The sequence below is a fragment of the Hyalella azteca genome, unplaced genomic scaffold (assembly GCF_000764305.2).
Source record: "Hyalella azteca isolate HAZT.00-mixed unplaced genomic scaffold, Hazt_2.0.2 contig8739, whole genome shotgun sequence".
NCBI classification, from domain to species: Eukaryota; Metazoa; Arthropoda; class Malacostraca; order Amphipoda; family Hyalellidae; genus Hyalella; species Hyalella azteca.
This window is the reverse complement of record NW_025938824.1, coordinates 16,093-27,272: the sequence shown is the minus strand read 5'-3', so window position 1 is coordinate 27,272 and position 11,180 is coordinate 16,093. Positions and strand designations below refer to the sequence as shown.

General features: G+C 37.7%; 1 protein-coding gene across 1 annotated transcript; it reads right to left on the bottom strand.

Moving 5' to 3' along the window:
- Window positions 1-20: 20 nt before the first annotated feature.
- LOC125178301 lies at window positions 21-3,658 on the bottom strand (the record flags this gene model as incomplete). The annotated part of the gene is made up of 4 exons (XM_047881733.1): window positions 3,641-3,658; window positions 2,000-2,121; window positions 1,240-1,350; window positions 21-516 (listed from the first exon to the last, which is right to left on the bottom strand). Coding segments are annotated over exons 2-4 (727 nt in total), but the record flags the coding sequence as incomplete, so codon positions are not given.
- Between the last annotated feature and the right edge of the window lie 7,522 nt (window positions 3,659-11,180).

Genomic DNA, 11,180 nt, shown 5'->3' with positions numbered 1-11,180 from the left:
TCTGCCGGTTTCATAATCACACAACTTGCATTTGAATCCTTCTCCTAAACCATGTTTAGAAAACTTGTGTTTTTTAAGAAGTTCTTGTCTGCCGGTTTCATAATCACACAACTTGCATTTGAATCCTTCCCCTAAACCATGTTTAGAAAACAAATGTCTTTGAAAATATTTCTTTTGAGATGCAACATAGTCACATAGTCCACATTTTAATTTAGTTTCAAAATTATATTCGTCGATTTGGTGGGCATTTAAAGGAACTTTGGAATGTAATGAATCAGTGGATGAGGAAACTTTGTGCAATTTCTTTGCCAATCTTGCATTGTCATTGTTGGTCAAGTTGTGTTCAAGAGACTTGAACTCAGATGCAGACTGAATAATAACTTCTTGGCCTGCACTTGCACTATTGGGTCCCAAAAAAATATTTTTCTCATAAGCAGACATCTCTTTTCCGTTGGTTTCAGGACAAACACCTATCCATTTATCCTGCCCAATGTTGCCCTGGGCATTGCATGTATCCTGAAAGTAAACAGATTCTTGCATGTGATTTTTTCATATAAGGCAATGCATAATAAAATTGATTTAGTGTTCAAATAAATTCTATAATCATATAATAATTATTATCTATTGCATGCAAGCCTTTGGGAGGCAAAACTCTTGAAAAAGCAGGAATTAAATTAAGTTATATTAATACTATCAATAAAATTAATTATATTCCAAATGAATAGAAACTCTTCTTGGCAATTGAAATGGTAAGGTCATCTGAGGATGGAACTTCTATCAATACAAGCACATTAAAAAGCCTCATTTTGTTTCTGATGTTCATTCTGGGTGTGTGATCAAGGATAAATGTGCATTCATGTAAATTTTCAATAAAAATTCAACAACAATATCAAAACCAAAAAAAAAGAAACAAATAAGATACACATGAAGGGAACTTCATTGCAACACGCATAGCAGGGTAGATTTATTGCTGCAGAAGTCTTGATCATTTCTAGCCTACAATAGAATATTTGTGACAAACTTAGATTCAACAGGTAGATATTCTATCAGAAACTGAGTCAAGAACTTTGGATAGGAGAACATAAAAATTGAAAATATAAATTGCTCTACAAATGAGAAATGTATAAAAAATAGGAGCTGAAGAGAGACGAGATGTTCACAGTACAGCCAATGCAGACAGATCATCAACATTTCAATTCCTCAGCAGTTCATTTTTAGTCAGAAACAAGCTCTACCAACCTGCTTATGAGGCACGGCAGCAGTGTGCTGTGAGGCGCTGGTGCAGGCCTCGTGAGCCTCAACGTGAACCTCCTTCTCGCATGGCTTGCAAGATGAGGGAAGTGGAGTTTGCTGGTCAACACATCATGAGCAGGGACATTAGTTACCATGCATGGATTTGGATGAAATTCAGGTATTAAAATGATCACAGCCTAGTTTAATTCAAATAGGATCAAGCTCAAAATTAGGCATACAAATATTCAAGTCAGGAAAACAGAATAATACAATGTGAATCATATCTCAAAATTTGAAATTCTATTTATAAACAATTCATGATCTAGCATCCAATGATCTAGCATCCAACATTCCTTAGAAGGTTATTTCATAGATTTTGCTCCTGTACATATATGATTAAACCACAAATGTTCATATCTTTATGGAAAACGTTTCGGAGTCCAGCTCCATCGTCAGTTCGTAGAATCTATAATTTACATAGAAAGTCACAAATTAGTACAATTGAAAGCACAAAAAACACAATTAAAAACCTAAACTTACAAGTACCAGGGCACAAAACCTATCTATTCACAATTTCAAGAGGATAGGAGCTACCAGCTGAATTTAAACTGGGCCTAAGTTTAAAAATGTACATAAATATCAACTGTAAATATCAACTAAATATCAACATAAATATCAACTGTAGCAGAGTTATAAATTTGTCTATTTATTGTTTGTTAGGGGTGGAATTCAATGACTAGCAAATGAATATTTTTACAAACTTCACCTCATATTCTTCACTGCAAAGTGGTTCATCTTTCACAGTTATGTCCTCTCCCTCATCTTCAGGCTCCTCTTTGATGTAAACTGTCGTGATGGAGGGTAGGGATGAGCTGCTGCCCTCCATTGCTGGATGGAATGTGCAAGAATTAACAGCATGATGATACTGGCAGGGAAGAATATTGACATTGCAATGGACTCTAACTACAACTATGAATGGTATTTTCCATAGAATCTGTGGGGAGAACATTAACAGCAAGTCATCATAACCAACTTGCTTATCAACATTAATTGTCAAGATATTTGGTTCAACAATTGTGTGAACAATAAAAGAAAATCATAAATATCAATGAATTTTAGCATCTTCCAGATCCACAAATAAAATAGACATTTAAACACTACCATCAAACAGGGTAATGAGGAACTGGCGGGGTAAATCGGGATTCCTCTGCCACGGTATAAAAATGTTATAGCAGTGAAACTAATTAAAATATTGCAAAACTAAAGATAGTGGCATAAACTTCAACCCTTTGTTATTATCTATGTAGCATAATGGAAGTTAAGAAATCATACATTTACTAGCTCTAAATATCCCTAAATAAATGTTTAGAAGAGATATTTTGAAAAAGTACTTCCGTTAAGGTCTGTAGTAAAAAAATATTTGCCACATTAAAAAAATTTGCTAAAAAAAGTTGCAGACAGGTGTCGGCTTTAAAACTTCAAAGACTGAATTTGTGTAATCTAAAACGCAATGGCGACCATTTCGGCATGATGGGATATTTATAAGGGGTAATACTGGACATCCCTAAAAATGCATTTTCAGTAGAACCTTAGTAAGCAAAGGCTCCAGTTAACAAAAAAGTTGGTAAACAACAAAGAATTTTCATCACATTAACATCACTTAGCAAAAAAATATTCACTTGACAAAAAATTAATGCTTCATTGGCCACCACAAAGTTATGAATATAATGTCATAGACAGAACTGTGATTAGACATATTAGACTGTGACAGAACGTATTAACCTAAACTAAGATACATTTCTTCAAAATATATGATGGTTGTCACTAAAATATTCCTATTGGTTTTAGGTACCTATGTTTTTTATGATATTTTTTGTCATAGTGAATTCTCTTGACACAATTAAAATGGTGCAAAATTACAAGCCCAGTCCTTTAAGCTTACGGATAAAGAAGAAATGCTATAGCCTATAGGGCTGCTGATATGAAGCTTGCAGTTATGTAACAAGGTCATTGCCAATTATCAGTAGCATGTCCATGGATATGGCAATGTCACATCAATAATTCAGTTATGTATGGATATGGAGTAATATCATATTAATAAAGGAAAAACAAGTACCATCAAATGGGGTAATAAGGGATGGCAGGGTAAATTGGGACAGTCCTCCATCATTTTGTAGAAATATTGTAGTAGCTAAACTAATTGAAATATTGCAAAACTAAAAATAGTGGTGTAAAGTTGAACATTTTTCCTATCTATGTAGCATAAAACAAGTTAAGAAATCATACATTTACTACCTCTAAATAATCTCTGAAAAAAGTGTGAAAAGTGAGATTTTGGAAAAGTGCCTCTGCTAGGGGCTGTATTCTGTAGCAAAAAAATATTCACCATATTAAAAAACGTACATACCAAAAAAGTTGCACACAGGTGTTGGCTTAAAAACGTGATTGATGGAATTTGCATAGCTTGATAAAAAAATTGTGGCCACTTCTGCAAGATGGGGGTAGTAAGGGGCACCCTTAAAAACGCATTTGCAGTAGAACCTTGGTTAGCAAAGGTTCCAGTTTCTGAAAAAATTGAGTAATAGCACAGAATTTTTATTACATTAACCTCACTCAGAAAAAAAATTCACTTGACAAAAAATTAATGCATCATCGTCTTCACAAAATTGTGCGTAGAATGTAATTTATAGAAGTTTGCACCAGGCAACATAGAATGAAAAGTAATTAACCTAAACTATGGTTTATTTCAAGATATCAATTACCCAACATTTACATCATCTACCAAGGAAGAAGAGGACTTTGGAGTAGGTACTCAGTGTCAGTACTGTTAGTAATGGGCAAGTACACTCTGCATGCACAGTACACTTCCAGGGGTAATTTGGGATGCTTCTTGTTTGCGTCAGGCACCTTAGTGACCTTACCAGTAGCATATAGAATTTTTTGGAGATGCCATACAATAGCCCTTGCAAAGACCTTTAAAATGAGCCCAAGCCAGTTAATAAAATCTCTCATAGTAAGAACTTGGCATAGTGGCAGTTTGGCAAAGCAGACTTTTTTTGACTCGTCCTCAAGTTCAATTTCGAGTCTTATAAATAGTTAGTAGACCAACAAAGTATCGTGGATACCAGCATTATCATAGATAAGATATTAAATCTTGCACAAATGAGTAAATTAAAAATGAACTGATTCTAAAAAGTCTCCGGTTTGTCACTGTGCTAAGTCTATGCTGATGCCTGAGAAGTACCGTAACTCAGAAGTTATCAACAAAAAAAATGTGTCCCTTACAGTGGAAAAACAAACCTGGGGCACACCTCAATTGAGCAGCAAGAATAATAAAAGAAGAAAAACAAAAGAAGTACAGAAAAAAGACAAAGATTGAAAGATGAGATGAGTAGAATAGAGAACATGGTTTATGATGAAGCTGGCTATCGGCTATGTATATCTAACTTCAAAGTTCAAGGTAGAGAATAGACATAAGGGACATAAAATTGAGGGTTGGCATGATATGTCTCTAAATTGACAGTGTCTCATTCAATTCCCAGCCCAGTTAGTTGCTATATCTATGCTGTGCCTTACATGAGTTTGTACAAGTTCCTGAAGCTCTAGAATTTATTTGCCTATCCTATACAGTTTCCGCTGTAAACAATACTTCCGAGAAGCTCGTACGCTCTGCCGGAAAATTTCTCCGCTCACGTCGGTCGCATTTAATCAAATTAAGTAATCTTTGATTATGCATTTTCTGTCTTTCAATCCAATGAATAGTCATGGTTAATCACGAAAATCCGACTTTTGTGAAAGCATGTCCACGCTGAAGCCCATCACATCAAGCGTGAATTGAAGCGCCGGCAAGCAAATGCTTGGAAATAATTCTTCATTTTAGATTTATTTTTCAGGCTTCGGGTACGGAGATAATGAACCTCCAACCCTGAGCACCACTAGCATTTTGGTTGATGCCCTTCGCTTCACTTTAGGCTACCTTGCCTTTCTTTCACTATACATTGAAATCCAACACTTCCAACCGATGGTGCGACAGTACCTGGTGAAAAGAAAACAGTAGAATCAAGCTCTGAACCACATTGACAATCTTGTCACCATTGCAGCTCAGCAAATATTGACCAAGATGACAGATGACAGCAGTACGGTTCTTCACTAGGGCGCCATCAAAGCCCAGAGCTGAGGTTAGCTAACTGAGAGGCGAGAGGCGTTTCAGTCCTGAGAGGAAATCCCTTCGTGGGTCGTTGATTGGTCTACGCTTGGTGCAGTAGAGATGGCTGATTGTGACTTGAACGTTGCACACTTGACAGTGACTTGAATTATCTAGTTGAATCTGGCCACAGTTCAACGTTGATTGCATGCCCCCAGACGCGAATGTGACACCACGCATTCAATTAAGAGTGAAAGCGATACACACAAAGGTAAAAATCATGGTTTCAATCTTCATCGGAAGGTCTCCTTGCCTGTTTCTAGCGCCTCCGCTGACCAATGGCGTGCCCATTCTTAGACAACGAAAGATTTTTTTAAAAGATCTACACCTCCTACAGCTGAAATTTGTTGAATGGTGGTGCGAATGTGTCATAATTGTTTTTCCGTCTGCCGCATCATTACCATGGATAACACTATGGTATCGTATACAGCAAAGCACCACGCCTTTTCAAGACCCTTGACAAGCATCAATAAACTTTCTGATCTCAGAGGCAATCTTGCGATATAAGCGTCCAGATATTTTGTGAATTGAATTGAAATATGCTCTTCTTTCAGAGATTCTTTATCAGTGGCCAGCTGCATCCCAGTTAAAATTTAGGGCAGGGAATAGAGCAGGCCGTCGCCGGCTGCAGAGCCGACGTAGGGACGCGACAGAGCCGCGATAGAGCAGAAATGTCCGCATTTGGCAGGCATTACACAACGGGATCGCAGTAATCGTACCTTTCGCCATGCCACCCCGATGGGAGTGGTGTACGTGATTTTAGAGAGGAATTCCCTCTTGTATGAGCGTTTACGCTTAAGAATACAGTTACGTGCTATTGCCTGGCAGCGCTTATACTCAATAAGGTTAGCCTGTGTTGGGTTCTTTTCCAAGGCTCTACGGGCACGATGCCTATTTCTCACTGCCTCTCCGCAGGCTTCATCCCACCAAGGAGAGGTTAGGCGCTCTGAACGCTTCCGAATAGTCATGGTTAATCACGAAAATCCGACTTTTGTGAAAGCATGTCCACGCTGAAGCCCGCCAGATCAAGCGTGAATTGAAGCGCCGGCAAGCAAATGCTTGGAAATAATGCTTCATTTTAGATTTATTTTTCAGGCATCGGGTACGGAGATAATGAACCTCCAACCCTGAGCACCACTAGCATTTGGTTGATGCACTTTGCTTCACTTTAGGCTACCTTGCCTTTCTTTCACTTGGTATCGTATACAGCAAAGCACCACGCCTTTTCAAGACCCTTGACAAGCATCAATAAACTTTCTGATCTCAGAGGCAATCTTGCGATATAAGCGTCCAGATATTTTGTGAATTGAATTGAAATATGCTCTTCTTTCAGAGATTCTTTATCAGTGGCCAGCTGCATAACCTTGTGTATGGCACACTATTCAGCCCCAAGAACAGTGTGTTCCCGTCGAAGCAACAAGCCTGTTGCTGACTCTTGCACTTAGTCTTGGTTCACACCGTATATACTCCCTGCCAGGTGCCAGTCACGGTCCAGTTCAATAATCTCTAATGCATTTCTATAGGAGCATTCACACCGGCCGTGCAAGGCACCTGCCATGCCAGGCACGGTCCAGCCACGATAATAGCAAAAAATATTTTGCGTTGCCAACTTTTTTATTTGCCGGGTATACCAGATTACCAGCTCAACAAACCGGATTTCAGCAAATATGCCTAACACGTGCCGAGCTGTTTGGAGTGAATCAAGTCCGGTAGAAACTGTCTCATCTGCAGACTTGGAGCCATCCGTGTAAATCTAGAAATATTTTGGTTGGTGCTCCAGCCAAAATTCAGTAAAACAATTCTGAATAGATTAATGTCGCAACATTTTCAATGAATTATCTTGAAGGTTGAGATGAATACTTGAAGTAAGATCCGCTTGAGGCGAAATTGATCTTAAAAAGGGAATAGTAGCACGCCGTGGGAGTGAATGATCCAGCTTGCAGAGGCTTTCACGAGCTCTGGGCAGAGATTAACGAAACTTCGCTAAGTACACGTAACTTTTCGTACTTACGTTCAAAAAGTTACGTATTGCCTAAGTCAGTCAAAATTTGGCATTGACAAAACTGTCTTACGCAAGACTCATCTGAAAAGGTATTATCGAAACCATCCAACTAACTGACCAATCAGAGGCTTCGAATTTGCCATTCCTAGCTCCTGTCGACTCAGTACGCAGTGCGCGTGGATGAAAGGAGGTTGCATTGTGTCAGCGTCATCTGCGTTGACTGACTAGGGAGCATATGGAGAAATCAGTGAGACGTTGTCTAAATAGCAATGACAACGCCTTGATTGTAATTTTTTGCAATCAAGGCAAAAAATTACATTTTTCCCATTCAAAATTTGAGGACGTTTTAGAGAGCTACCTAGAATTTAGAACATTTTGTGAGTTGGAGTTCAACTATCAGCGGAGAAAGAAAGGAATTTGTGTACGTAGCTAGAAAAATGGTTGGCTTGTCAAACTCCACTTAGTTTTGAATCAAAAAGTCATGAAGATATTATTTTAGTGAATGATCATAAAACACTTACATACGAATATCAAGATTTGCTTGCAAATTATAGCACAAAAGGAAAAGAAATTAGCTGGCATATTTTAATTGAATTTTTTTCTCAAAAAGCACCGTTTAGCACGATCACATATTATGCCTATGTTGAATTATTGACAAAATTCTATCACAATTCATTGTGTTGCAAGTAAATCAATAGCTTTATATTGCTTCGGCACACTCAAAACGTCTACGTAACTCCACTTACGACACCTCCGAGCAGGCGTAGAGCTACGTACTGTTTCTTGTACGTAGCTTCCCGCGCAAATGTTTTGATAATACCACCGCTAGAGTTACTTCTTCATATCAGCACTTACGCCACACGTAAGTCGCTACGTGTACTTAGCGATGTTTTGATAATCCGGCCCCTGATGATGAGGGTGTTCACTATAAACTCCCCATGCAGTCAGATAATCCTAACATGGATGTTACATGGTTACTTGCCAGCATGTACACTGTACAGAGATCAGGTAACACACTTGGTGAACAAATACAAGACTCGCAGTTGCAGGGGTGCAATGAAGTTTTCAACTTTCAGATACACTTTTGTCGTGGTTCGTCGGGTTCCGTGAATCTACCAAAGAGCAGGTTTTAGAACAGTTGCAAGATGGCTCATTAAAGACTTCGAGATATCACATAAAATTGTGGAGCCACACTCAATCTTGCTTTTTATTGTGACGTCATTTTTCACTCGTCAGATTCAATGTCCAGTTCCAGAACAAAAAGAATGAATACCAACCACCACCAACAACAAAACCACAATCACCACGAAAGACAGACCCACCACTCCACCAACAACCACCCACCACTCAAGCTCGGTCGGTATCACAGCTACGCGAGGCTGCGCTGTTCAACAGCAACGCATAACTGCGCCCGACCTGCAGCGCCTGACGCATACAACATTGGGTGCTTCTAGTTTTTAAACTATCGATTTCAATAAAACTTATTTCCCTAATACCGCATTGAGCTAGAAAAATCATGCATTTCATGAGCTTTCACAATTGATTGGAACGCTTCTTTCTGAACTTAAAAAGCATATGGGTTCATTTATTCCACCTTACTTTTTAATTTTCATTGCTTCCCAGCCATCAATATGTCTTCACATTTATGAGCCTCACCATGCAACATTTCCTGAGAGACGAGCACAATGTTTAGAACACGAGCACCACTAACATTAAGCACAATTAAAAACTTCAAGTATCATCTACAAGTAAATACCCCGTTGTGCAGGGGAAGCTTGCAAATACTTGAGTCCCCCCAAGATATTTATTCTCTTCACTGCAATCATAGAGAAACGGCATGATCTGTTATAATTAAATTCTCCCTATATATATAATAAAGCTTCGTTGTATTGGTCACACGAGGCTTGAAGAAACATGTGCAGAATGGAATCAAACTAATGATAAAAATAAACATATAAAAAGTATCCTTTATGCCAGGCGTGTGGAACTCATGTAGCACTTTAACACAGTTAATCATTACCATATCTGTGTCCCGGTGCTGTGGTGTTCACAAATTTCATACATAATGTCATCTCTGAAGTTGAAAGTTCATTCATCTCCTCGGCAGCAAAATGCATTGGATGAATACAAAGAAAGAATTCAAAATAAAAATTGCATTTATAAAGCAACATTGCAAGAAAAATGTTTTAATGATGCTTCAAAAATGTTTTGAACCATAACATATGAATTTGATCTCGGGTATTAACCCGTTAAATAAAAAAAACTTTGTCATGTGTTCATTATTTTCTGTTAGTAAATAATGTAGTCTGGAATTCATACAACATGTAGGATTACGCTTCAGAAGCATTTTTAATTTGGTTACTCCATCATATTAATGCATTATATTTTTCATATTATTACTGCATATTGTTGGAACTTGCTCATGATGTCCATCAGAATGCAACGTAGAAAACATTTCTCAAATCGAGAATGCCAGTTTTCTTGCCGATTGTGGGGTATTTTGATGACAAATTGAGATTTTACAAAACTAGCAGAAATAAATTTATTTAGGGAGGATGGCCGCGTCTTCCGTCTTCAATTCATATTATTTTCATTATATATTATTAAAATTAAAATAGTTTTTGAGGCTCGCTGGAGTCCAAAGAGAAGATGAATGAGTAAGAACTGAATACTGATGCAAGTCATGAAATTTAATCATGAATGTGGAGCCAAAATATTTTCTTGGCATAAATACTGCCATTTAAAATCAGCCTCTGACGTTATCGTGGAATTACAGTAAATTTCATCAGCTAATTTGAGTGCGCGCAACTCGTGCGATATTTCATTGTAGTCAGATTATTTTAGTATACAGTCGCAATCTAAATCATCCCAATTCCTATTCATTTACAGTTAAATCATATCGATACTCTCGTTATTTTGGGGTAAATATGGCGATTCCAGTATACTTTAGGGTAAGGAAACTGACTCACTAGGATCTTAGTAAATGTTTGGGCTTGGCATGAGCGACATCAACAATTGGCTGCAATAATTTTGTAATTTCACCTGCCCGTGCTCATCAAGCTCGCTGGTATTTCTCTGCTCCATTCATTGTACCACTTTACATTGCGTATACATTTTGCTATTTTTAATTAAGTTAATAATAGACAAGTGAAAGCATCAGTTTTATTAGTGTTTCATTGCCACTGCGCCAATAGTAAGTTAGTTGCTAGTGAGGTACAAGCAGGTCACGTATGGCTGACCTCACCCGCAAGTGCGCCGGCTAACAAGGTACTGGTATATTATGTAGTGACTCGAATTATTTTTCGCTTATAGCTGGCCATCATTCCCCGCCATGTAATTGCAACGTCCTCTGACCCCTTTACCAAAATAAATTGACCTTGTAATCTTATTAAGACTCATTACTATCCTTCAGTGGGACTGCCTACATAGTCTCTCATTACAAACCCGCTAAATTACTAGCAGCAGTCACACCAAAAATATATACTCGGGGCACCCCAACGTGTATCGCAATATTTTATATGATCACTATAACATGATTTTATATGATCAATATAACATGGTTTTATATGATCAACATAACATGGTTTTATATGATCAATATAACATGATTTTATATGATCAATATAACATGATTTTATATGATCAATATAACATGATTTTATATGATCAATATAACATGGTTTTATATGATCAATATAACATGATTTTATATGATCAATAACTTGATTGTCCTATCGAACT